Here is a 27,909-nt window from a genome sequence, read left to right as displayed (position 1 = left end):
AGGAGCTGACGGGGACTCCCACAATGCCCCTGCTGAGTTACAAGGGGTTCAGCTACCCACAGGGGGCCCAGCTATGCCAGTGCCGAGAGTCCACAGTCCTCTGTCATGAGAGCCTGAAGTAACAGGTGGCGGGAAGCAGCTCCGGGTCAGTCCCGGACACCTGGCACCCACATCGATAGCACTGGCATGGTGGGTCCGTGCGGGGGCAGAGGCAGCAAGGGCCTTGTCAGAAACCGAAGACATGCTGAGAGAGACGAAGGGTCAGAGAACGTGAGCGGAAACGGCCACACGTGCCCGTAATTGCACGGCTTGAGTTTGTTCACTGCTCTTGGATAGAAGTCGGGAACCGGAAGGAAGGTCATCTGCCACAAGATGGAACATTCTGGGCACCGTCATCCGGCAGGATATTAGGCAGCCACCCTGTGGAAAAAAAGAAACAAAAGAAAGTGAAGACGCAGTTGTATGCTTTCACGTCTCCCAGGGGCTGAGGAGAGGGTGGTGGTTGGATTAGGGTACATGCAAGTCTCTAGCCGGCGCCATCCTCAGCACCCCGACTACCAGCACTTGGCTGGGCATAGCCCTGGAGGTCTCTTGAGCATCACCGGATGTGGCTCCGGTGATGGGTCCAGAGACTACAAGGCCTGGGCCTCACTACATCCTCGGGCCGTAACCTGGAACCATTGCTCCTCTCTACAGCCATCAGGGTACGCATGCTTGTAAAAACAGTTCCCTCCAAACAGCCAAGTATTTCCAGGGGCGGGTTTTAAATGTGCACAGGTCTCTGTGACATGCCACACAGGACTTCTGGAAGCCTTGCAGGGTGCATAGGAAACGGGTCTGAGTATCTGCCTCTGAGGAGGCTTTGGGGTATGAAAGCCATTTCATTTTCATGAGCTGTTTCCTTTGGACGTACAAAGTGCTTTACAGAGCTTCATGCACTTTATTTATTTTTGCTATTTGGGGGTGAGGGGGGTCATACTCAGCGGGGTGCAGGGGCTCAGTGCCCACGTGGTGCTGGGGATCAAACCCAGGCCTTCCACTTGCAAGTGCTCTACCACTGAGCTGTGCCCCCAGCCCCTTGCACAGATTTCGTTTGAGGAAAAAAAAAAAAAAAAACACCTGGCAAATTAGAAAATGGTTTAGAAAACGTCACTTAAATGTGACCTCTGCAGTAGACCTTGGGAAACCGTGTCACAGGACCTTGCCGATCTCTCAAAAACGGATTGAGGCAGACGGCAGAAATATAAGGGTTATTTATCATCTCCAGTGAAATATGCTCTGAGCTTCCCTACCTTTCCCCACTCCGCCTTGCTAAGATGCATCTCAGAGCTCGGGAGGCCTTAAAACTGGCGGGAAAGGTTGGATCTTACACTAGGCTGTTACCCACTTGGGTGTGGGAAAGCGTCTGAGTGTCCAGGGGGTGTCTGAGCCCATCAGAGGGCCCTAGAGTTCCTGCCCGGGAGTGTCGGCCAGAGTGTTTGCCTTGTGAAAGCTCTGACGCACGGACTCTGCCAGTGCAAAGCTCTGAGGTAGAGCGAATGTCCTGCTCTGAAAACAAGCCCCGTCGGCACCGAATCGGCATCGTCTAACTTCGAGTCGTCTCTCCCACGTCTGTGGAAGCAAGCAGAGCAGCCGGCCGGGTCCCAGCCAGACCAAAGTGCTCGGCCCCATTTACTCTGGCCAAGAACAGATTCCAGGGCTGGAGCGATGGTCAGCGAGGAGGGCATTTGCCTTGCACGCGGCCAAACCGGGTTCGATTCCCAGCATCCCAGTATCCCATATGGTCCCCTGAGCACTGCCAGGAGTAATTCCTGAGTTCAAAGCCAGGAGTAACCCTGTGCATCGCTGGGTGTGACCCAAAAAGCTGTCACTGTCATTGTCACTGTCATCCCGTTGCTCATTGATTTGCTCGAGCGGGCACCAGTAACGTCTCCATTGTGAGACTTGCTGTTACTGTTTTTGGCATATCCAATACACCACGGGTAGGCTGCCAGGCCCTGCCATGGGGGCGAGATACTCTCGGTAGCTTGCCGGGCTCTCTGAGAGGGGTAGAGGAATCGAACTTGGGTCGGCCGCATGCAAGGCAAAGGCCCTACCGTTGTGCTATTGCTCCAGCCCGACCCAAAAAGCAAAAAACAAGAATAAAGGTGAGACACACACAGCTTCTAGCTGACCAGCCCCTTTGCAGAAGCCTGAGACAGCACAGCAGTTACTATTTGACCGTTACCTGGATTCCTCTCGACTCTTCCAGAGCCTTCAGGTCCTATCCACAATGGGCCGGAGAGGTAGTACAGAAGGTAACGCATTTTCACCTTGCCTCTCGCCGACCTTCATTCCATCCTGCCGAGCTCAAGGCAAAGGAGAGGACACCAGAGGGCATTGGGACCAAGCCACTCTTGCGCACCTTAGCATTTAGCAGGCCGGAGAAGAGAGATTTACGGCTTTCAAGTGTCAGCCCTGGCCTAGCCCTCCGGGCTGGCCCCGTCTCAGGGCTATTATTGTCCGCCTCCCTTGGGACCAGGTTTCTGCTGGCAAATGGCTGGAGGACATGTAAAATAGGTCACGGCAGTAGAAGGCATCATGTGCCAAGGCCTTAAAAGGCGGCTTCCTTGCAGAGTCCCTGTAGCCACCCTCCCGAGGGCCTTTACAGAAGAGGATGCAGCAAGCAGGAAGGCGGCGGGCAGAGGAAACGGAAGGCTGGCGGGAGCTAGGAGAGGCGTGCTTCCAGAAGCAGGGCATCGGAGTACCGTGCAGAAGCCTCTGGCCATGTCATGAGCGGAAGATTTCCTGCCTTTGCGCCTGCTTGGGGTTCTCAAGTTTTTTTTTAAGCCCTCAAGAGTGAGCCATTTCCCGAATGGAAGCAGAGCCCTAAGGAGCCTCGTTAAAATGCTCATGTAAGTGCAGAGGCCTCGGACCCAGGAATCAGGCAGTGACTTTGGATACTGGGAACGAAACGTGAGGCTGAGGAAGTGTGAACTCTGTTGCTCACACACAAAATGAGCTGGGGTGAAAACCCAACACTCATTCCCAGAGTTCTTCCAGACGAGGCTTTCTTCAAAGGACAGATGAGGAAATTACTCCACCTCAAACCTTTCAGCTGGTGGTCGAGTCCCTCCCACGCTCCACGGCACCCCTCAAAGGGACTGCCCTGCATCCCGTCCACGCCTGTCCTCGCCCACCTTTCCCCTCCTCTGAGCACTCGGCCCTCGGGAGCCTTTCAGTGTTGGGTCTCGCCCCAACCCCCAGCACAGACAGGCAGTGGCGCTCTCGCTTTCCAGCTGAAGGCTACGCTGGTCCACACGCCACTGGCCTTGACTTCAGGAGTCCCGGGCTGCGCCTGTCTGACCATGCGGCCTCTCCCCTCCCCAAATTAAAGCCCACAGCGTCTCACCTTATGCTGATGAGGTAGTGCTGACCGAGGCCCTCCAGAACCCTGGGGAAGCCAACGGTCCAGGTCACTTCACTGTATCACTATCATCCCATTGCTCATCGATTTGCTCGAGTGGGCACCAGTAACGTCTCCATTGTGAGACTTGTAACTGTTGTTTTTGGCATATCGAATACAACATGGGGAGCTTGCCAGGCTCCGCCATGCGGGCGGGATACTCTCGGTAGCTTGCCGGTCTCTCCAAGACGGACGGAGGAATCGAACCGGGGTCGGCCACATGCAAAACGCCCTACCCACGGTGCTAAGGTCCTGCCAGGTCACTTAACAGTAAACAGAGCCTCTTCCTTTGCCTCCTCAGGAAACGACGCTGCTGCACACGGCGGGCCTCCCTCTCGAGGAACCTGAGCCTCTGGTGGTCAGTGAAGTGCTCTGCCGCGCAACCTCGGCCGTCAGGCGTCCCCACCGCCCCGACGTGCCAGGGAAAGGACGGGAAATCCCACGTCCCTGTACCTCAGAAGACAGAGCGGACGGCACCTCCAGCCCATCGCCCTTCAGTGCTCTCCCGGCCGACGCAGGGGAGCTGGTAGATCTCTACAAGGTGCTGGGGTGCAGGGTCCCGGTCCCGAAGCCAGGAAACCCCCCCAGCCCCTTCACCGTCCTGCCTGAGGGCTACCTTCCCACCCAGGAGGGCTACTTACCCTCCCCCCCGGCGCCCACACCCGACGGGCTGGAAGAACAGGTGCCTCAGCAAATCTTTCTCTCGGTTTTCCCCTCGAGTTCTCTTCAGCCGCTCCCCATCTCCTACGGCGAGAAGCTGACGCTGGACCAGCTGAGGATGGGGCGCGACTCCCTCGTGCTCTGAGGGGCAAAGAGGGACGCTTGGGAAGCCACCGTGCCCCCGGCCGGCATGGCCACCTCCTACCAATAAGGCTTGTGCGCAAGGATACTTGCCTCAGGATGCTCCTCATCAAGGGTACTTGATGCTACGATCAGGGCTGGTCACTCACAGCCAGGACGCTGACCATCACCCAGATTCCTCCTGTTGATTCTTGCAGAGCCTTCATGGGCCAGAGATGGTCTGAGGGGGTAAGGTGCTTGCCTTGCATGTAGCAAGCCCTCGTCCCCTAGAGCACTGCCAAGAGCGACCCCTGAGCACAGAACGAGGAGTCTTTGTTCTAACCTCCAGCCCACGAAGGTTACAACCCACAGGTAGGACTAAACTCTTGAGTTCCTGCCACTTTCCTGACTGTACTGGCCACAAAGAGAAAAGTAGACTGGAAACTCAACCTTACCAACGCTGGCAAGGGGCCCGGGAACGTTTATCAATTACTTACTGCGTATCAGGTCTGGGGTCTAGATCCATGCCGACCAGTAGCGAGTGTTTGGAGAAAAGTGTTCTATGAGTATGTCTACGCTATTCATTCAATACAGTAGACACTAAACATGTAACTGACCTCTTCAAAATGTTCAGTAGGGGGGTGGGGAGGGCACTTGCCTTGCACGCAGCCCACCCAGGCCCACCCCTGGCATCCCGTCTGGTCCCCTGAAAACTTTCAGAGTAATCCCTGAGCGCAGAGCCAGGAGTAACCCAAGTATTGCCGGTGTAGCCGCCAAACAATTCAGGATGACTGAGGAGCCAAATTTTGATAGCAATTAAATGACCCAAGGCTGGTGCCTACTGTCCTGGAGAACAGTTCTTGATCGCTGGGTCCCAGCTTCCTCCCTCCCTTCCCAGAAAGGTAACTCCAATCTCCCTTCCTCCCCCCGTCCCTCCCCCATATCTACCTTCAAGCCAACAGAAAGCCCCTTATCATAACCAAGGCTTCTACGCGTCCCCTGGGTCCTGCCAGTGCGCCTCCCACCCACTTGGGCTTAGTGGCTAAAGCTGCCACCTCGCGAGCAGTAAGTCATTCCGCTCTTGGTGCTGTTCGCGCTGGCGGCCAGCCTGCAAGCACAACCGAAAAGTACGTTTCCTGGCGAAACGGGTGTGCCAGAAGCACATCCAGAGCAGCGCCATCCCAGCCAGCGACAGTGCCGTGGAACTGCCATCACGAAACTCACAGGGGAGTAGGTGGAAAGGCACTTGCCCTCGGTCTTGCCCGTCCCTTCAGGAGACCAAAGACAAGCACGGAAAAGCTAGTCGAGCCGAGCTTCACCCCAGAAACCCAGCAGTTGAGGGGGACACATCTGCCCCCCCCATGCTTTCTGCTGCTCTGGGTCCTGGGTCCTGTCCTCCAGGTCAGAGCTAGCGCACACCACCCAGGTGGCGCCCAGAATTAGAATCCTTTTCAGAAGGGATTTGGTTTTCCTTCTCTGTACCCTCAGCTGCTCCCTCCAAGAGTTCAAGTTGGGCCTGGAAAAACAGTCCCGTTCCCAAGGCACCAATTTGCTCCTTTTCAGGTTGTGGCTCCTGAACTATCACAACCTCCTTTCCTTATTTCTGCCTCTATTCCTGGATTATGAGCACTTCTAGAGGCATATGAAGGGCTGGAGCGATATACAGTGGGGAGGGCATTTGCCTTGCATGGGCCGACCTGGGTTTGATCCCCGTCATCCTATATGGTCCCCTGAGCGCTGCCAAGAGCAATTTCTGAGTGCAGAGCCAGGACTAACACCGGTGCATCGCTGGGTAGGACCCAAAAATGGGTAAATAAAATAAAGGCATAAGAAAACCCTGGTTCAAGTGCTGATAGACCCTCTCCAGAGCACAGAAGACTCAAAACCTTAAGTCCCTGTCAAGACTGGAACTGACAGGAAAGCTGTCCCATCCTAACCGGGATGACTTTCAATTTATCAGATTTTTCTAAGCTCCAGAAACCAAGTGATCTGCTGGTCCACGCTTAGTTCTCCATCTGTGCTTCCTGCCACTCCACTCAGTGGCCACATGTTACCACCAGCAGCTCACTACTGTCCACCTCTGGACACACTGTCCCGTGTTTGTCATGGGCCAGGGACAGAGCCACCTCCTCGGACATACGTTAGCCCATTCCCTTGACCTAACAGGGACTCATTTCATTTTTGCAGTATTTCCCCCTCATTTTGGGTGTCCTTTTGATGAATTCATTTCAATCCTCTTCCCTTCAGCCACCCCAACACTCAGTTCCCACTTTTCCTTCTTAGGCTGCGGTGCTAACTGCAATTTTTCCTTAAAAAAGAAAAATACTAGAACTGAGGAAAGGGAGGCTTCCTGGACTCTCAAGTTTGTGGTCTACTGGCCATGCAGAGAGCAGGGAAACGTTTCCTGGTACCGTAACTGGTCCATGGTAGACTGTCAAAAAGGAAGATTCCCCACCTTGAAGACTTTCGGGGCACACCTTTGACGGCTAAGGGTCTTCTTCCTTCAGAATGTCAGCGAATGGTAACCTTCAGCCTGTCCTTGTGCAGAGCAGACTTCTTCACAATCTCCCTGCTCTGCCCTCCCATGGAGTCAAAATGAAAAATCAGGGTGCAAGGACTGAAGTTCACCAGAATTACACTAGGCTCTCACTCCTCAAAAAAATTAACCGTTTAAAGCCAACCTAGAAATCTGTCCGATCAAAGACTCTCAAATTCCCTCTCTAATCTACTATATCCTACAGACCAGACTTCATTCGTAACAGCAGAGGACTCCCCGCCCCGTCTTTAAATACCTTGGCTTCTTCCTTAAAGAAGGGGGAGGGGCAGAGCAGGGTAGGGCACTTGCCTTGTACAAAACTAATGCAGGTTCAACCTCCGGAATCCCATGTGGTCCTGAACGCCCTCTAGGAGCAACTCCTGGGCAGTCAGGATTAAATCCGGAGGAGCACAGCAGGTATGGTCCCCCAAACAAGACACTTTTTAAGATCCATTAACCCTCTTTTCCAGAAACAAGATTCTACTGGGCTTCTAGAACTTGGTATATATGACCTAGTTCCGTTGTCCAAACAAGGGTAATAGCACCAAGGGTCACAGCAGGGGCACTTTCTACTTGTTTAAAGGTAGATTTGGGGGCCAGAGATAAAACGACAGACAAGGCACTTGGACCAAACCAGGTCTGATCCCCAAGCCCTGCCAGGAACGATGCCCAAGCAGGGCCAGGAGCACGCTTTGAACGCAGACTGTTGTGACAAAACCCTCCCTACCCCCAAGCCCTTGAAAATAAGATTTCTAACAAGGTGACTTTTTTCTTTTCCTGAAAAATACGACAGGTGAAGTTTGAGAATCTAATTTTTGTTCTTCCTGTACTGCCTTTCCCTCCTGTCCCCTCGTTTCTATTAATAGCCCACAGCTGCAGTTTTCAGCACGGCTCGACACTGGCAAGATGTCAAACTAGGTATTCCAGTCATTCTCAATGTTCAATTTTTTCGCCATCAAGCTGTCTCCCCCACCCCCGATACAGTGACCGTGATCCGGTCCCAGTTAGCACCACAGCTTCTCCAAGGAGCCCTGTTTTTCTTGTGTTGGACACGGGCGTTCATATTACTCACCTTTCTGATAAACATCGATGGGTGAATCCCCAAGCAAAGGCCTCTATCGACCCTCAAGGCAAACAATGCAACTGGCAAATGGCAAATATTGTCACCACCTGTGTCTACCTAAATATTCAATAAATGGATACTACAAAACAAACTTTCCTTAATACGCTCTCCATAGCTCAGTATCAAAACACCAGTTTGGTGAACCAGACAGTACAGTGCGAAGGGCATTTAGTGCCACAGGTGTTTGACTTGGGTTCGATCCCAAGTACCCCATATGGTCCCCAAGACCACCAGGAATGACCGGGGACAGTACAACAGTACAGAGCTGAGCAGAGCCTTACTTAGCACTGCGACACCCCCCCCCACCCCCGTAAAGACAAACTAGATGAAACCAGATGTAGGTAGGAATTAGAAATGTGCAAGTAACCATGGAAGCGCTGGATGTTCGAAACCTAGTTTACATAGTAAGCCTATTTCTGCCAGTTTTTCTAATAGTAATGATCGTGAAGCTCTAATGCTGTCAAGTACATGCAGTTTTTAAGAACTTAGCTCTAACAGGAGGTACATCCACTAGACTGAGATAGTCAAAAGCTGGTTTTACAGAATATGTCTTGACAGGTTTTTTTTTTTTTTGGTGGGGGACGGTCGTTAAGTGGGCATAGACCCAGCAGTGCTCAGGACTTAGTCCCAGTGATGCTCACTCATGTAACCATACACCGTGCCAGCAATCTAGCGAGAGATGGTTTCATGTGAACCACACTAGACTGTTCCTTTGTAAACAGGCCCACCCACTGTTTTGGGGGTCAACCTGGCTAGTTCCACGGTAGTCCTGGATTGAATTTAGGATTCACTTTTGTCGATGCTCAGGGACCATCTGGGATGCTGGAGCTCAAACCAAGCCAGCTGCATGCAAGGAAAGTACCCCAGCTGCTATACTATCGCTCTGGCCTCTGGGTCTACACATTTTCATCCCTTTCTCTGAAACCTGGACAGTCCTACTGTGCTGACATTCTATATCATTCTAGGTTTTTCAGAATTCCACCTAAAATCAGGTAAAATTCCAAACAAATGGTACCAAGAATGGCACTCCAATAGAAAAAAAATTGTATCTAAATCCTACAAGACACAATTAGGCAGGTTGCAGAAGGGAAGCAACAGTAAGCTCATCAATTTAAAGGAAATGTACTTAAAGCTAAAAATCCCCCAAGGTGCTACTCAAAAAGCAATTAGATTGTGGGAAGCAGTCACACCTGCACCCCAGGTTGAATTCAAACAAAAATACAGAATTCCTATCATGAAAATAGCAGAAAAGCACCATAAAATATGAAGCAGTAAGCTACAATCATGGCATTAACTATTCAATTACCTTTCTTCTGAATAGCAAAATTTCCACTTCAAAAATATTTCTAATCTTACTAGTTCCCATGTGTGGAGCTAGTGGGTAGGGCATTTGCCTTGCACATAGGCAACCTGGGTTTGATTCCTCCGTCCCTCGGAGAGCCTAGCCAGCTACCCATGGCATATTCAATATGCCAAAAAAAGTAACAAGTCTCACAATGGAGACGTTACTGATGCCCGCCCGAGCAAATTGATTAACAGGATGACAGTGCTACTAGTTCCCATAGGATAAGATGGGTTTTGTTATGTAGAATTGTAAATTTTATTTCAAAACAGCTCTTACACGGCGTAGGTATTAACAGCTTACATAAGGGGGCAGCAAACATTTCTGTAAAGCACCTAATTTTTATACCTTGTAGGACACATAAACCCTTTGTAATTTTTAATCCTTTAAAAATATAAGTCCAGGGGCTGGAGCAATAGCACAGTGGGTAGGGTGTTTGCCTTGCACGTGGCCGACCCAGGTTCGATTCCCAGCATTCCCTGAGCACCGCCAGGACTAACCCCTGTGCATCACTGGGTGTGACCCAAAAAGAAAAAAAAAAACATACAGCAGAGGGGGCTTGCCTTGCACAAGGGAAACCCAGGCTCAATCCCTGGCATCCTGTATGGTCCCAAGCACTGCCAGGAATAACCACCCCCACGCATCACTGGGTGTATCCCCCAAAGCTTAAAAAAATGTTATTTAAAAGACAGTACTTTCAGGGCCTGGAGTGATAGCACAGTGGGTAGGGCATTTTGCTTTGCACGCAACCGACCCCAGTTCAATCCCCAGCATCCCATATGGTCCCCCAAGCACTGCCAGGAGTAATGCCTGAGTGCAGGAGCCCGGAGTATCCAGGTGTGACCTAAAAGGAAAAAAATGTACAGTAATTTCAACAATTAGTGTTTTCGTGTGGCAAAAACCTTGACGACTCATAGTATGCCCTAACCACTGAGTTATAGTATGCCCTAATCACTGAGAATATACCACTTCTCATAGTTAAGCCTTCTTTGTGTACTATGACTCAATTATCTTGTCTCAGTCCGAGACATTTATTTCAAGCAATTCTCATTTAACCTGTTATGCTTACACTTAAAAAAACCAAGCACAGGGATTCTTAAAGTTGACAGACCATGCCTAAGGCTACACAAAAATTGAACCCAAACTTCTGCAAGCTGACAAACTTTGGAAACAATATTATTTCACTAGTTTATACAGCCTGGAACTTTTTAAGAGTTCTTTTTTCTGCCGTATTAGATATAGTCTGCAAAGAATATTAGAAAAAGTTCTGAGCTTTCCAAGTTAGCTTCTGGATAAGACTTCCTGAATAATTATTAAGTCAACTTCAACGGAGTCACAATGTTTTAGTTTTCTATGCATCACTTTCTTTAAAATATAGAATTCCATGCACTTAAGCCCCACAATCTATTAAGTGCTAAACAATAACTCAGTTCAGCCATGGTACAGTCATCGAAATACCTAATAAAGGATCTTACCTTGAAATCAAAACCAGGTGCTAGCAGCTCATTTCTCCACAAATTCAAACAAAACTTTGGGACTGGAGCAATAGCACAGCAGGTAGGGCGTTTGCCTTGCACGCGGTCAACCCGGGTTCGATTCCCAGCATCCCATATGGGCCCCAGCTCCACCAGGAATAATTCCTGAGTGCAGAGCCAGGAGTAACCCCTGCGCATAGCTGGGTGTGACGCAAAAAAGCAAACTAAATAAATAAATAAATAAAACAAAACTTTGATGACCTCCAAGGAAGAGCTTGAACTCTTAAAGACGTGGATTTAAAAAAATCCAACGCACGATATTTAGTCTATGCATGAAATTACCTAGTAGGTTGCCTTCCCCGCTTCCAGTGCAACCATAATTAGAAAAATAATAATCGCAAGTACTTGACCCATCCAAACTCACCAGAAAAATACCAAAATACATTTGACCCTGAAGATGGGTCCTGCTTACACTTTTAAACTAAAACCAAGTAAGATGTATAGTACTAGCACATTTTAAAATGTTTAACTACATACAAGCATTTAACTGTGAAAGTTAAATATATTCTAATCACTTCAATGCAAGCTGTAAATAGCTTAAGAAAAACTATCAGCTCTGGCATTACCCTGGAAAAGTGTCATGACAGAAGTTAGCTTAGAGATGTAGCTCAATGCATGTTTTGCATGGGTTTATTCTCTGGTAACCACAAAACTCTTCAAATATTCAGTCACTTATTATATAGTGTATTCATTTAAGCAATTTTTTAGTATCATAACTTGGTTTGGTAGAGAAAAAAATATGTGGGGAAGGGAGAAGCATTCCACAATTTGCTTTCACATTCAAACAATGATTCCCGCCCCCCATCGCCAAATGCCAACTGTCATGTCAGTCCTTAAAATTCTTTCTGTACGTCGTCATCTAATTATAATCATTGAGATATTCCTCCTAAATGTGAATAAAGCTTAGTTTAATAAGTAACCCGCACAAACACAATCTATGTAGTTTAAGGAGAAAGTGAAATATGACCATTATATTTGGGCACACACACAGGTTAGAAACGCATGACGGTAAATGGGCTCCTATTTGTTTTTATGACTTTTAAGAAGTGAGCATGAAAATAAAGTCTTTATTTTCAGTTATTACCCACCAATAAGAGAAAGTTAGGTTCACAGTTTTAGCTCTTGACACAAAAGTGAACTAGGAGGCAAATTCACATCCATCAGATACAACTAATGGACCAACTTTTTAAACTTTAGGCTATCTTGAAAGCTTGCAACATACCAGATATTGCTATGTATTCTCTAGTGACGAGAGCCAGCAATGGCTGGCTGCAGAACTTGTGAAGCACTTTTAGAAGCAAGTGTTTTCTCTATGTTGCTAGAATCAAGATGTTTATAAACATCATGGTACGTGTCCAGAAACAAGTCAAGATACTTGAAAGTCTCAACACACTCATGGGAGTGTGTATGTTGCAATCTCAAGAGGGGTCACTAGTCCATTCACAAGGACTAGACTAATACTTGCCTCTGGGTAGTAGGTATGTAAATATAAAACTATACCAGACATTAGCACCAGTGCAGAACGCGCTCAGCATCATAAGATCCAAAACACCAGCACAAAAGCTTATCCATCATTAAAAACCAATTTCCTCCTTAACGTCAAACTAGCAGGTAACTAGATTAATAAAATCCAAATGAATAGATCTTGTAGTATACAATTTCTCTCTTTAAAGTATATGGGAGAACTAGCCAGCTAAATAAACACTTTATGATTAAAGGTCTTCAATATTTTTAAGATTGGACATTGCTATAGGTAGAAATTGCATGAAAAAAAGATCTTCGATATTAAATAAAAATTCCTTTCCTGTTTTATCAATACGCTTCCAAAGATTAAAAAAACAAAAATTCTAGAAAATCTATGCAATCATTCCATGTTTGTTCTAGTGGTGATACTCCCATCACAGGAATCCATTTATTAACCTAATTTTCTAATGAAGAGGGAAAACATACTGATTACCACCTGCGCAACAGTCACCTACCAACTTCAGAGCCAACTTTATAGCAATGTGGAAAATTCAGAAACAGTAAGATTTTTGGTTTATATTTCATGGATGGTGCTGTTGTTCCAACCTTATAAAGTAAAGCTGTCTGCTTTCCAAATTCCCCAAACTAAAATACACCCCATTATCACCATATTAACCAGTGCCCTTTGGTTTCTTTAGAACAAGGAAGGGTAAAGGGTTGTTGGTTATGGATGCACAATTTTGATTTAGGACCTTTCACACACACAAATCATACTGAGTGGCCAGACAATTTATAGTTTACACATTAGCCAGATCAATGCGTGGCACCTACCCTGTCGAAGGGGGAAAACCCAACACCAGTAAAACTAAATCACCTCACGGGATGTTCTCTACAAACAGGAAGTAGCTTAAACAACTTTCACCAGTAAGGTATCAGTTTGGTGTTTAAAATGGTAAAATCACTTACAGTATATATATATGTATATATATATAGTTGAAATTGTGGAATCAATTATAATTTGAGCCTAATGAACCATGCAGGAAGAGCAAGGGTTAATAAACCAATGTGCTTTGAATTTGTTCAAGTACTAATAATTTCTGTATATAAAGATTTAGCATATATAACAGCTATCATGAGAAGTGAAAAAGATTTTCCCCAGAAATGAAAATATTAAAACTAAGTTAAAATACAGTTAGTATTTCACACAGCATAAAATTTGACAAATCAAAGTTTACATGTCCCATTGACCATGTGTGAAAATGCAAAGCAGGTATTAAAACTGATACTATGTCCAATATTTAAAACCAGTTTGTAATTGGGAGAACACCTAAATCCTTAATTAAAAAACACAAATGAAGTGAAAGCTTTAAACTGGTACACACTGTTCACACCTATATTTCAAGTTTGGAAATGCATATTTGCAAGCAGCAATACAAAAAGTATTCATGAAGAATGCATAATCTCTGAAAATTATGAAAACATCCCTGCTACCAATACATTTCTAAATACAAAACTGACTACCATATTGTTACTTCTGTGTAGCGAGAGAAGTTCATTTTCAAAACAGATAAAATTCAGTCTTTAGGTGTGAATGGTATGAATGACAGTCTTTTTTTTTTTTAAATTTCTTAGTCGGTTGGGATCCTTAAGCATGCAAAACCTCAGACAGGAGGGTCCACAAAGGAACCAGGGTTGTCTTGATGGCAATCCAGTTAAGCCAGAGCTGGGAATGCCTCTGGGTCATCTACATCAGGAGCAGAAGTATTTGACTGGAAAAGAAACAAACCACAATTAACAATTGTCCATCTTGTGAACATGTGTTCACATTTAGACACAGAACCTCCCCCAAATTTTAACTGAAATCTGAGCCGGGGGTGGGGGCAAGTCAGAACAACAGTAGACCAGCAGGGGGCTTGCCTCCCGTGCAGGGGGGTGAGTTCAATCCCTGGCTCTCCATACCGTCCCCTTGCTCCACCAGGAGTCAGGAACTCCTGAGTTCTAAGCCAGAAGAAAGCCCTCACTATCTCCAGGTGTGGCCCCCAAACCAAACCACAAAACACAACTAAGAAAAACTAGCAAAGCTTTTCTTTTCCCTTAAAGGGCAAGATTAGGGCAGGGAACACAGCTTATTTAAACACCTGCACTGCATCCGAGGACCTGAGTTTTCCATTCTTAGCAAAGAAAAAAAACAATGGCGAATTAAGACCCAAATATATGCAGTGAGTCTTGTTCTGAATTTCTATCAGGGAAAATTCCCAGCCAACACGAATTACATTATTTTCTACTATGTTACATAGGTTCCCAAACGATAGACATGTACTCTTAAATTTGTCCTCTAATACTCTTATTTTCCCCACTTGCTAAATAAAGCATTAAGTTGAAAGCAAGCAAAGAAATAATGAACCAACTCAAAAAGGTTATTTCTGATACTTTTTTTTGTCTAGCAAAGTTAGAATCTATTACTAGTTTTTCTAGCACTTTTTATTTTCTAAAAATTAAATACTTGAGTTTTTTTTTTTTTTTTTTTGGTCACACTTGCCAAGGCCCTTGAGATTACATAAAGTAGGCTAAAATTTTACCTCTCAAATAGTCTGGGGAGGAGGGGGAAAGAGGGGGGAACACATCATAGTCTTATCAAAAAAGCAAGCTCAAGCACAAAAAAGGGTACCAAGTATCATATATAAAATTAAGACAATTAACACTAAGGTTATGCTATACCCAGACCAGAAACGCTTGGAAAAGGTAACAGATTTTGCAATGACTAGGGCATTGGCCTTGTATGTTGTTGACCTGGCATCATGTATGATTCCCATCGCCAAGAGTGATACATGAGAAAAACCAGAGGATGGCCGGGTGAGGCCCCCAAACAAAAACAAAGTGCAAGAACTGTAAAAAGTAAAGGCAAAGGAAGCAGAAGGCAAAGTCCAAAGAGCTACTTGGGTTCCTATGAATTTCTAGAAAACAGGGCTTTGAATGTATTAACAAAAATACGTGACATAGTACATAAAATGTCTAGCTCCTAGTAAGTACCCAAAAAAAAAGAGTTGGGAATTTAATTCCACTAGCATTGCTATTTGAAGTCCTTTTAAGTCTGTCGAATAATCTGCAGTGTTTTTTGAAAGTCACTTTCAACCTTTTTGTTTATGTTCCCGCAAGAGTCATCTGAGTGATTTATCCGAGAAACTTCAAGTAAAAGGATTATTGGGGAAAAAAGGTCTTAAAATTACCTTGTCAGTTCTGCTACCACGATTTGGACGCCCACCACGCCCACGGCCTCCTCTTCCTCCCCTGCCACCACGTCCTGGGCGGCCAAGGTCTCCAAAATTGATCTCCAGCTGAGATGTTATATCATTTGCTGGCTTCCGGAAATGATGGTCCATAACCGAATCTTCAGCATGAGCCTAAAAACATAAGGCAGGGTGATGTAGGAAACCAACAGCACAACTCTAAATAATGAGCCTTCCTCCTACAAAGACCTTGTACAACTCAATGTCTCGAGAGAACAAATGTTACCAACACTACAGGTCAAAGATTTGGGATTACCTACAGTCATCTTACAGAAGAATTCCTCTTTTTATCCTTTCAAATTCTCCTAACTTTAAGTTGCAGATGATAATAGCAGTTCCCAGAGGCATGCAAGCACTTCTAATATTGGCTGGTCCCATCTCAAATCAAGTGGCTCGTAACTGCTGGCAGTTGGAGATTGGCTAAGTACATTTTAAATATTCCCTTGAGACTAGTTTTCATTATGAACCTCTTAAAAGACTTCTGGACAGATAGCACATATTGCCTAGTACTGGTATCAAATCTGAGTTATAAACAAGAGTTCTGTTCTATATTCTTCCAACTATTACTTGGGCAAAGAACATGCATGCTAACTTCTCAAAACACCACTCTGTTCATATACAATTACTATGCTCTTCCACCTGTGTGTGAGAGCTACAGATTCAAGTCCTATACTTGACATAGAAAAAACTCAAAAAGCTACAAACAAAAATAACACCATAAATGTACCAAAGAACGTTCTTAAAATTGAAGCCATTGTGTTTATGAAGGCCACATCCCTCTTTGCATTCACATATTAAACAATATGGCCCAGCTGGAAGAAGTTGGAAAACTGCGCTGTTCAAAGATGGGGCTTCCCTGCATCGGGATGCACAGGTTGCAATCATGACTATAACTTTCTTTCAAGTAAAACTGTTTCCTAAATTCACTTTTCTAATCTTATTATACTCTATCACTCTTCTTTCCACCTAAATTATCACCTCATACTGTCATCCTTTATACCATGTCAACAAATTTGAGGGGGGTAGGGGAAAACACCACCAAAACCAAACTCCCTAAAATCCAAATCCACAAACCCACTTAACAAAGTCACTATCTGACCTTTAAGAGATTTGCTACTACAAAGGAATGGCATCAACCCCTTAAAACGAAACATTCTAATTTTTAGAGCAAGTCAGCAATAACTGCTAAGATCCCATTACTGGAACATGTAAGATTTTAATGGAAGAGGAACTTTCAATGCTCAGAGCAAACTACCAACCCTTAAGTTAGGATATGGTAAGATTGCAAAAGGTTTTATTCAGAGCAGTAAAATGTCAATCTTTATTCAGTTTTCCAGTTCTAGTGTATACCTCCTTTCCCCCATTTTCCTATTTGTCGTGAAGGTGAGTATCTAAAAAACTCAAAGAGCACTTGGGGGTGAGGGCACGCCAAGCCAGCACATGCCTTATTGGCAACAAGAATGTGGGTTAATCCTCAGCATCACACGCCCCCGAGACTGCCTCAGCCTACACCAAGGTTAGCCTGTGACCACATTTTTTTCTTTTTAAAAAGTGAAAGTACTTTAAAGTGTTGCACAAGTAAACCATTAAGACCTATGTCTATACTTTCAAATGATATGGTCATATTTAAATAAACACCCACATCCCCCAAACACGTATAATGTAAGGAACCAAACTTTAAACAGTTATTACTAAAGAGCTCAAGGTAAAACACTCAGTCTGTCCATGAAATATCTAAAGATATTCCAGGCTATTAATATTAATGCCTCATCTAAAATTACAACTGGTATTCCGCCTGAAGTTCTGGAGAAAAATGTGTTCCAAGTTCTCTATGTAAATCTCTTTCATAATAACCGAACCTGTCGGAGTTCACAAGAACATAATCTTCCTGTTGCATTCAGACCCATCTTGGACCAGAGAGCGGGGGTAACTCAAGCTGCCTCAGCGCTGAACAGCAGGTATCAGTCGGCTGGCCCGTGCCCTTAGGCACCCCTCCCCAAACAACCAGCAACGGAAATCTCTTTACACTAACCCTAAAAGGAGCCAAGATTGGTACATTCCTCGAAGAAAGTCCCCAAGACTAAAATAGAATCTACTAAATCAAAAGCAAAATGGTCTTTCTCAAGTTAAGTTTCCTAAGTGAAGCTCCAAACTAGTTCTCTGGCATTTTATAAGAATTCATACTGTAGCCAAGGAGGCTAGCTACATTTACTCAAGAATCCTGATTGGGTATGGCATAGGTAATTTAAAAAAAAAAAAGATGCTAAATTAGGGCATACACGTCTATAAATTTTAGGTCAAATCACATGGATACAATTGTTTAATCCGAATTCCTTAGCTCTCTAATAAGGCAATATGAAAACTATTGTCAGTTTTGAAAAGATCCATCAAATTTCTCAAACTTTAACTGTAGAATACAAATTGAGTATTACCTTTGTAAAGAAACATAATCAAAACTACATTATGGCAATGCGATGTTTTCCTTTTTAAGCAATTTACCTGTCAACAATCTTAAGTGAAAGCGGATTTTCAAAAATAGATTAATCCATGAAAAATATCAAAAATTACCAATATAATTCAAGATAAATTGAAACACAAAAAACACTAACTTTACCTCTTCACTCTTTGACTTATGAAGAACAAATCCCTTTTTCCACTGACCATCAGCACCTTCATTTGGTTTTCGAATATTAAATTCTACTTTTGCACGGTCCTTATTCTGAATTGCCTTCCATTCATCCAGAGTCATCTCTTTTGGACCCTCTTCCTTGACTTCTTCAACTTCGTTCTCCCTATTAAAAAAAAAAACTTTAAGTCTTAACCTTGAAGGAGACTGAAAACACAATTTGATTTCTGACAATAAAATTAATTTTGGGTGACAGGTCAACTTTCAGAGATTATTTAAAGGACAGGAGAATTCACTTTATAACAACAGGTAAATAATGACAACTCATTTGATCCTCATTCACTTCGTCTAAGAATGAATAACCGAGGGGTGGGACCCCTTTAGGAGACCCCTCCTGTCATGTGGGAGCTTCCGCACACTCCCTCCCCTTTCTTCAAAGTCTTTTCTGAATCCGGCAAATAAATAAATGACAAAAAGACAATCAACTCTTACATAATCACAAGCAGCAAAACCTTGAAGCGGCCTATCAAGGAGTCCCCCCCCACCACTTTCTTGGGGCTAGGTAGAAAACACAAATGGCAAAGTATATGCCTAGCACATTCAAAGACGAGTCAAATCCTAGCACTGCATCCTTACCACGCCACTCTGGGTGGCCCTGGCGTCACCTCCCCGCTCCCAACACACACGAGGTGTGCAGTCAGACCCCGAAGCCATGGAACTTCAACTGTTCCTTCTAATCTAGTTCAGGAATTTACACAGCCAAACCAATTTAAAACTCAAATTTCTATAAATCCAACCTGTACATCCTTATTTCATATTAATGGAATACTATAGGCACACTGGAAATTTCAATTCCTGAGCTCTAGTACTGTACACTACTCCATTTCTTTTTGAAAGGGAAACAAAAGTACAGGTCTATTTTAGTCTAATCTTAATTTCTAATTGTCACTAAGCAAGTTGTTTGCTATTTTGGGAGCTCTGCGTCTTTCCAAAGATAGCAGGTGACTTAGACTCAGAGCTCAAGTATTCCCCCACCTTCACTCTACTCTGTACTAACAAACCATCTTAAAACTTCTTATAAGTTTGCAGTAGTAAATGGGCAAGATTTTGACTATGCACTTCAAATATGTATACTCAAGTAATAAAACTAAGGATCAAAAAGGATTACCACTTACCCCTAAGTTATGAACAGCTAAGGATAAAACACACCATGCCTTTATCACGAAAACACGAAACCTACCTTCAAAGGGTGTTGTAAAGGACAAATCAGACAGAGAAGTTCTGGCAACTATATGCAAGGGAGTGCAGGTTAGCGAAAGTGGCATTTCCTACACTTCCATAACAAGACATAACCCTCTGTGTTCAGACTCCACACGCCCCACCCCACTCTGGAGGAAGAGGACAGATTCCTCTAATGCTCACTGTCAAGGTTTTTAGAATAAATATTCCAAATTTACACAGCACTTTCTCCCAATAACCCAACAGCAATACACGACCGTAGAGGTCTAGTCTTGGCAGAGCATTCTAAAGGCAACTTAAAAAGGGATCTTAACGGAAATAACACTTTTGATGAACACTGTGCAGTAATTAACATTAAACAAGATCCATGTAACTCACTTCTAAATTTGTTTCCCAACAGTTCCCTTTAAATGAATCAGTATTACCCTGAATCCACACATCACAGTAACATCTATTTCTGTAACCGCCAGTAGTAAATCAAGGATTCCTTATTCAAATTAACCCACGAGCAATTCTTAGAGCAACATTCCATTCTTGCTTTGATTAGGTACCGTTTAAGAATTACTGACCTAGGGGCCAGGACTGTGTTCAGTGAGACAGCACATGCCTTGCATGTGAAGAACCCGAGTTTGATGCCCGGCAAGGAAGAGAAGAAGAAAAAAAAAACACAGAATTACTGACCTACGGGTCAGGGAAACATGCCTTGCACATGCAAGCAACAGAATTTAATGTCCTGCACCCTGGGTACTACCCCTCATGGGCCAGCATACCATCTCACCTGGCCGGTGAGTACCACCATCAAAGCCCCAGGCGCCCCGAAGTGCTCTGAGCAACTGCCTCTAAGCAACTTAGAGGGAGCAGTAACTTGAAATCCGTAACTTACATTTCAATACTCAAAATGACTGGTGTTCATTATCTGCTTGGGCTGACAGATGGATGCACCAGTTATTTTGAACTTAAATCTTAAAAATTTCACCATCTATGAGTTAGTGAAAACATTAGAACTCACTACTCTGCCTTAACACTTAAAGGGACTAAAGTAGGTAAATTTATACTTGCTCTTCTTAAACATTTTACGCTAAGTCAATGTTATTCAAATTCTATGTATATAGGGAAAGCTTAAAAGATAATTTAAAGTCACATCCTCCCATTTAAAAAGGTCTCAATAAAATGTATAAGGCCTATAGAACTGAGTTACAAATACTCCCAAGTTCTCAATTCAACATTTCATCTAATTTTTAAAACCAAACTTTTCTCTACTTTCCACTACAACTCTTATCTATATTTATATGTATTCAGTGTCCCTGGGCTTATGTACTAATAAGTCACTTGTCAAAATTTCTCTACCAAGCAAGGTTCTAGAATATCTTATCTCTTATCTCTACACACAGGTAAAAATATGCAATTTGGGGGCCAGGGATGTAGTTCGGCAGTCGAATTACCGCCTGCACATTTCACATGAAGCCCTGGGCTTGATCCTCAGCAAGGTGGTTGGGAAATATTTTGTGTGTTTATGGTGAATACGAAGTTTTACTGATTATTTCCTATAAGTCAAATTTCAAACAGAAGAGGCCATTTACAGTTTTAAAACTACCAAAGCCTGTGCACATGTATAGTCGTCCTCTTTAATAGATTCTTTGGAGAACTAAAATTTCCTTATGTTAAAGTTCTCAAGACCACAGTCCTATCTACAATAAGCACCTCCCCAGCTAGAGTTTCTCTTCCATTCCCTTGTATTTTCCAGTAAACCCTTTAATTAAAAAAAATTTTTTAAGTCATCGAAAGCAGCATTTAACCTACAAGTTATTTTGTTTTCAATGAAACCCAAACTGATTTCATTGCTAGCGCATTACCTTTAGCATAAAACCACTTACTTATTTTCAGTGTCTGCAACTGGATGTTCTTCACCTTCAGGTGTTTCCTCAGTCACATTTGATTGATCCAAGTCACTGCAATTATAAGATATTTGTTTCTGAATGTATTTGGGGGACTCTCTAAGGAAAGAAGAAAAAGAAAGGCATCTAGGTCCATTTACATGTAGCTGAAGAGTTCTTTATACAAAAATATTTCAAAGCTTCCACATTCTTTTAAAGTAATTTCCCACAAAATGTATTCCCCAATAGGCCTCTAGGAAAATATTTTTAAAATGTAAACTCATTGGTTTATATAGTTCCTAAATTTTCTATAAAAACACAGCCAAGGTGACAGAGTAGAGTACAGCGGGTAAGGCGCATGCCTTGCACACAGCTGATCGGGGTTTAGTCCCCCACATCCCATCCAGTCCACCAAGCACCACCAGGAGCAACTCCTGAATGCAGAGCCATTAATAACCCCGGAGCATCTCTGGGTGCAGCCCCCAAACAAAAAAATGCTAGAGAGGAGTTAGTTACAAAACACATCACCACTGGCTCATCACATTTTCATAAGGACCAAAAAGGCCAATGGCTAGAACAGAAATTAAAAAGATAAATACAAAATCAAAATACTCAAATACTTTAACACAGGGCAGAGTTCAAGGGAGCTAAATATCCATATTAAAGGAAAAAACTTATTAATGAAAAACTGGTCATTATACATTATAACCTACACATGCACCCAAAAATCATTCTTAGGACTGAAGCTTATTCAAGAGCATCCAATTCTTGTGCCAGAACAAACTTCATAAAGATGAAGTGAACATTCAGTAAAACATTAAGATCAAGCTTATTAGAATTATTTAAAAAATCAGAATACCAACGTTAATTCATCTTTGACAGTCCCCCAGTTGTGAGATCCGCTACCACCACGCTTGTCCTCATGTTTCAGGCCACTGTAATGTGAGAAAGAACTAACAAAACTGAGTTAACATAATACTCTTTAGCTCTAGAAATTCAAATTTTGTTGTATTATAGAAATGTAATGAAATATAAGTAAATAACAAAAACCAGTAAGACTTACGATCTATCACTTCCACTATGCCTATCGAATTCACGCTTGCCACGAGAGTCAAATCCATCTCCTCGTCCCATTCCACGCCCACGGCCGCCTCGACCTCTTCCAAGACCACCACGGCCTCGGATAGGCCGGTCAATAATCGGTCTACAATAAATAGAAAAGTATTTACTGTCAAGACTTTCAGAAAAAGAGATAAAGAAAACTCAAAGGCTCAAAAACAGAGGAATGTATTTACCGGTTTATAACTCAACTTTGCAACATTATTTTAAGAAAATCAAGTTTCGTTCTAAATCCAAACCACAACTCAGAAGCTTCCCCCAGAAATCATTCTGGCGCTCTCTGAAGCTTTACTTCTTATTGTTAAAAAGCACATACCTTTTCACTGTTATCCACTGCATATAATCTAATTGTTTCTTGCCAATATATTAAAATTAAGCATACCTATCAACCTGCACGTAGTGAGTAATGTTTTACTACATAAACAATTAACCCCAAAGCCTTTGCTAATACTACTTCAACCTCTGAAGATAGCAAGAACAAAATATTAGCCATCCAATTCAAAACCACAATGCTTCCTGTTTTAACATCAATAACTTAGCAAAATATTTGAAGCATTAACAATATATATTCAAACATTTCTCTGAAAAGCTGGCATTGCCAGTCCAATGCTAACTGAAAATTATGTGGAATCTCTAGCTTTGGGTTAACACTAAAAAATGTGTAGGTATTTTTAAAACTCTTGCCTATCAACTGAAAATTCTCCGCCTTCACCCTTTTCTTCAAGTGGTTTTTCGAATCTTCGTTCACGAGGTGGTCGCCTTTCTGGTCTCCTATCAATTATTTTTCCTTCGCCCTGAAGTTGTTGATCAGGTCTTCTTCCAACACGTCTTATTCCTAAAAAGATAAGTAACCTAAATAAGCAAATTATTTTTGCAGTATGAAAATTTTAGACCTAAACTGTTCAACAGAAATAAATTACATTTTCCATCTTTCACCCACTTAAGGAGCACTTCTACTGAAAAAGGCAAACACTGGGCATCTCTAAGATTCAAAATCGTTTATAACTGACTTGGAATTAATCTGGACATAATTTAAGTCATTCCCTCTTACTCTCCCAGGTATCCATCTCAATTTTTATAAATCTAGCGAACTTATGTTTTAGCTTTCAGGATGCTAAACATGCTAAGACCCATAGCCATCCATAATCAAGAAAATGAATACACCTACCAAATAAAAACCTTCAAAACAGTAAAGGCCTCAATATTTCAAATTATTCTGGAAGAGGTAGAAAACAGAGAACCCTAATAATTTCGTGCAATTACAAAACTGAAAGGCAAATAAACCTTTCTTCATATTTTAAAACAGCTATTTAACAATACCACCACCCCAAAAAGGTCTTTTCCGTACTGTATTTGTATTTATACATAGGGACACAGACCACACCTAACTTAAAATATACTATCACTGCTAGAAATAATCATTATCTTACTTGGCGGGAACGTTCAAGTTTGCCCTGATGTTTCCAAATAATTTTTGAAACCACACACTCTCTAAAGGACCCATTCTCTGAAGCAGTATTGGATAAAAACTCGTGTCACTACGAGATGTCTGAAGCATTTACTGGGTTCCTTACTTTTTCCTGTTAAGCTTCTTGAGCCTCACTAGAGCTACTAATTTGCATTACTGGTGTCCTTAAGAATAAGAATAAACAGACTGAAAATGACTGTAAACTTTGGGGTACGCTCTAAATGCCACGCCACAACACCTGACAATCCAAAAAAATGCCGAGAAATTGAGGAATTGTTTAATAGCAAGGTCTTAAGGTGAATCACTTTGGTTCTAAGTCAAACATCAGAACACGAGCAATTATTCGGCTGTTTACATGAACTGTCAGAATCACAAACGTGAGCCCTTACGCTGAGACATCTTAAATCCATTTCATCAGAGGTACAGCAGACTGGGGCGAAGCTACGGAACCAGTCCTTATATTGATATCCAAGCCGAGCACACCCAAATGAACAATGGCTGGCTCCCACGCCCAGTATTCAATACCAGGCTTCCAGAATCTTACTACATCAACTCACCCAATGGAAACCGGACTTTTTAATTTCTAAGTTTCCCAAGAAATGTCTCACAAACCAGAATGCCGGCTACTGAATTAAATGTAAGAACACCTTTCATCTAGACTGCAGTCAATCCTCAAAGTTCTGGCTAGGGGCAACAGGTAGGCCCAAAACCAGTTCACATCAAAGCCATTAGTACTTTTCTGTGGTGTCAAGGCTACATCCCTGTGCCACTAACCCTGCCCTAGTAAATGTATTTATATGTACCTACTACATAAAACATGTGTGAACATTAGTAATGTAGGAACAGTTCTGGCTAAATACTCCAACTAGGGAGTTGCATCTAATCAAGGTGCCCCGAAGTCAGCAGTGTGCCAGGCCCATCTTTAGCCCGTCGTTCCCACGAGAGGCAAGGATGCTTTCAGGTGTCTCGGAACCACAGTGCCCAGGACACTAGACAGGTAGCTTGAAACTAGACCTTCGCTCGACATCCCCTCTCTATTTAAGTTGCGTGCAGTTTTAAAGGCCCTGAAATGCTGATGTGAGGAAAACTACGATAGTTAACATGTATCATGCAGCCACCCCCCCCCCCACTACGGATGGCAGAACTCGGTCCAGCCACAAATCCCGGAATTCTCTACCTTTGTAACTGAGTCTTCAGACAGAAGCGGCCTTGCCGATGATTATAATTTACTGAGTACCAAAACCACCCAGGGATTTAAAAACTATGCGCCGTGCTTTGAACATGCAAGAGGGGCACACACACCTAACCTGGCATTCGCTATTCCCTGCTTTACTCTCCGTGCCCCCACCCCGGCCCCCTCAAGCTCGTCGGATCAGCGCGGGCAAGTTGGCCAACTTGGCGCAGAACCTGAGAGAGGCGCGCAAGGCAACGTTCGTACCTTGCACGTCCCAGGCCGTGCTCAAGCCGTCTGGGGGTGGGGCGCTGGGGTGTGTGTGTGGGGCCCCGAGCCGCGTGCTTCCCGGGTCTGCCGGTCCCCATGTGCCCTCTCCGCCCCGCCCCGCCCCGCACACGCGGCCTCCGGGGCGAGCGCCCGGGAATCAATTCTCAGTCGCGCACCCCACCCCGGTCGCCCGGCTCCTGCACGCGCGAGTTCAGAAACCCAAACGCCCGCCACCCCTCCCCCCCACCGCGATTTCGGTTCCCCCAAACCGGCCGCGGCGTGTCGGGGGGAAAGTCACCGCACGGGGCACCCGGAGCACGTGGCGGCGGGGGGTGGGGGCGGGCTGCAACTTTCCACCTTGCAGGAGCCCCGCCTTCCCCCACTCCCGTGGCTGCTTCCCCCCAACACACACACACACACACACACACGCGCGCACACACACACGTGCGCACCCGCACACGCGCAGAGCCGGCTGCAGGGCGCAGACAGCCGAGCCCGCCAAGCGCGGCCCGCGCGCTCCGAACGCACGTGCACACGCCCGGGGGGTGACAGCCCCGGCGCGCACCCCGCCACGAGGCCCGGCCGCACCCCGAGCCGCCAAAACTCACCCGGCCCGGCCCCCCTCTCCTCGCTGGCGCCGGCCCGGCCCCAAGTTTCCCCCAAGTTTGGGGTTGCCGGAGCGCCCCGGGGGGCGCCCGCGGCCGCCGACTTCTCCACGAGCCGCCCGGCCCCGGGCGCCCCCGGCCCCTTGCAAACCGGGCGCGCCGCGCCGTCGCGGGACACGAGGGCAGGGGCCACCAGACACCGGCATCGTCCCGTCGTTGTCCCCCCCCCACCACACACACACACACCACCAAGAAAATAATAATAACGCTCAGCGCCCCGCGCCGGCGGCGGGCTCGGGCGGGAAGGCGGCCGGCGCGCCCCACGGTGCAAGCCCGGCCCGAGCCCGCGGCGGGAAGGGGGTGGCTCCCCGCGCCGACGCCGGCCCCGGCTTTTGTCGCGTGGGGCCCGGCGGCCGGGCCGCGGGGGGCGCCCGCAGCACAGGTGGGAGCCCGCGCCTCCCCGCTCCGCGCCTCCCCGCCCGGCTTCACCTTCTTTCTTGAGCGCCACGGGCGGCTGCGCCTCCTCCTTCTTGTCCCCCACGCCGGCGCTGGGCGGCAGCGGGTTCTTGCGGTCCTTCTGCGACTCCTTCCGCAGCTGCTTGCCCGCCGCGTTGGAGTTGGTCTGCGCGGCGGCCTGAGCGGCGCTCTTGGACCCGGGGCCCCCAACGCCGCCCCCGCCGGCTTCTTTTTTCTTGTTCTCCGCTGCCTTCAACACCTCGAAGGGGTCCGATTCGTCGTCAAATAACTGGTCGAATCGATTGGTGACCACGCAGCCGAAGCCTTCCTGTAAGTGCCCAGGCATGATGGTGGCTCGGCGGCGCGTTCCTCCACGGATTGCAGCGGGCCGCGCCGAGCCAAGAGCGCCTGCTTCAGCTCTTCCCACAAGATGGCCGGGCCGAGAGAGGGGGGCCGGCTTCTCTTCCGGCGCCAGGCGCACATCCGGGAGCGGCCTGGGCCGCGGGGCATCCTGGGGCTTGTAGGCCCGAGCGCGCTCCGCCGCGGGCCGGCCCGGCGCCTGGACTACGACTCCCACAAGGCCCCGCGCCACCGCTCTTCGCGCGCGCCGCCGGAGAGGCGGGACCGCCCCGCGGGGGAGCTGCGGCGTGCGAGCCGGAGGGCGGGGCGGCGCGCGGCGGGGGGGCGGAGTCCTGCCACCTGCTCTCGCCACCCTGGGGCTCGCCGGCCCCGGAGCCGCCTTCGAAAACAGGAAAACGTGCGGGCGAGCTCGGCGGGCGAAAGTTCTCCGGCTCGGCTTTTTCGCTCCAGCCCGCGTCGGGCCGGAGCTAACTTTCCCCACCGCCCGCGGAGGGTCAAGGTGACTCCCGCTCCTGCCCGCGGAGACTCACAAACTTCCGGGGCCGCCTGGGCGCGCGGCAGCTCCGGGGGGCGCCCGCCTGCACCCCGAGCGGGGCCCCGATCGGGGGCGTCAGGGCTTGTGCCAGGAGGCGGAACCCGCGGGGGCCGGAGACCCCGAGAGACGCGCGGGGAGCGCTCCCGGGGACCCTCGCGGGGCGCGCCTGGGGCCGGCGGGCGGGGCGGGACGGGTTGGCGGTGCCCAGAGTCTGGTGCCCTGGCCAGCGAGACTGCGGTGTTGGGGACAGACGCGCCCGGTCCCCCCCCCCCACCACACACACACACACAGACACACGCGCGCGCGCGCGCACTCCCCAAATCCCGCCTTGGAACGGCCGCGTGGAGATGCCCGGCGGCAGGAAACTGACAGCGAAAGCCTCGGGGGCCCCCCGAGCGGCCACGCGTGTCCGAGGGCGGCGGGGCCTCGGCATTCCCTCCTGCACCCCCTGAGGGGGGCCGCGCACACAAAGCCCGAGGGAATGCATCTTCCATGTTGCAGGGGCCGCGAATTGTGGCAGCTCCAGGACAACGTGCGAGCGCGGGAGTGGCCGCGGCTTGGCGGCGGGACTTAAGTGCCCCCTTCCCTGTTACGGAATTGTCAGGGCCAGGCACTCCCCTCGCCCCCCTCCCCCGGCCCCCAAGCCCACCCTGACTGCTGACAACCCCCCAACA

The 27,909-nt window shown here is 46.6% G+C and overlaps 2 protein-coding genes across 5 annotated transcripts in view; one reads left to right on the top strand and one right to left on the bottom strand.

Annotated features, from left to right (window-relative positions):
• Positions 1–4,739, top strand: part of IL12RB2 (interleukin 12 receptor subunit beta 2) — an 80,641-nt gene extending 75,902 nt beyond the window's left edge. Inside the window, exon 15 of the mRNA XM_055139758.1 lies at positions 3,747–4,739. Within this exon, the coding sequence (XP_054995733.1) occupies positions 3,747–4,250 (504 nt within the window). The 3' untranslated portion in view covers positions 4,251–4,739. The remainder of the gene's footprint in view (positions 1–3,746) is intronic.
• A 6,636-nt stretch (positions 4,740–11,375) lies between these two features.
• SERBP1 (SERPINE1 mRNA binding protein 1) lies at positions 11,376–26,808 on the bottom strand. 4 transcript variants are annotated; one of them, XM_004607080.2, is made up of 8 exons: positions 26,374–26,808; positions 23,055–23,205; positions 22,315–22,455; positions 22,115–22,204; positions 21,252–21,371; positions 18,127–18,304; positions 15,453–15,626; positions 11,376–13,994 (listed from the first exon to the last, which is right to left on the bottom strand). In XM_004607080.2, the coding sequence occupies exons 1-8, from the start codon at positions 26,684–26,686 to the stop codon at positions 13,938–13,940; spliced, it is 1,224 nt and encodes a 407-aa protein (XP_004607137.1). In that variant the 5' UTR covers positions 26,687–26,808; the 3' UTR covers positions 11,376–13,937. The 4 variants fall into 4 exon arrangements, with proteins under 4 accessions (XP_004607137.1, XP_004607139.1, XP_004607138.1 ...); XM_004607082.2 differs by having other exon boundaries at positions 21,252–21,326; XM_004607081.2 differs by having other exon boundaries at positions 22,115–22,186.
• Between the last annotated feature and the right edge of the window lie 1,101 nt (positions 26,809–27,909).

Source organism: Sorex araneus, chromosome 5 (assembly GCF_027595985.1).
Source record: "Sorex araneus isolate mSorAra2 chromosome 5, mSorAra2.pri, whole genome shotgun sequence".
Classification (NCBI taxonomy): domain Eukaryota; kingdom Metazoa; phylum Chordata; class Mammalia; order Eulipotyphla; family Soricidae; genus Sorex; species Sorex araneus.
Note: the sequence above shows the minus strand (reverse complement) of the source record. Positions and strands in the feature narration are given on the sequence as shown.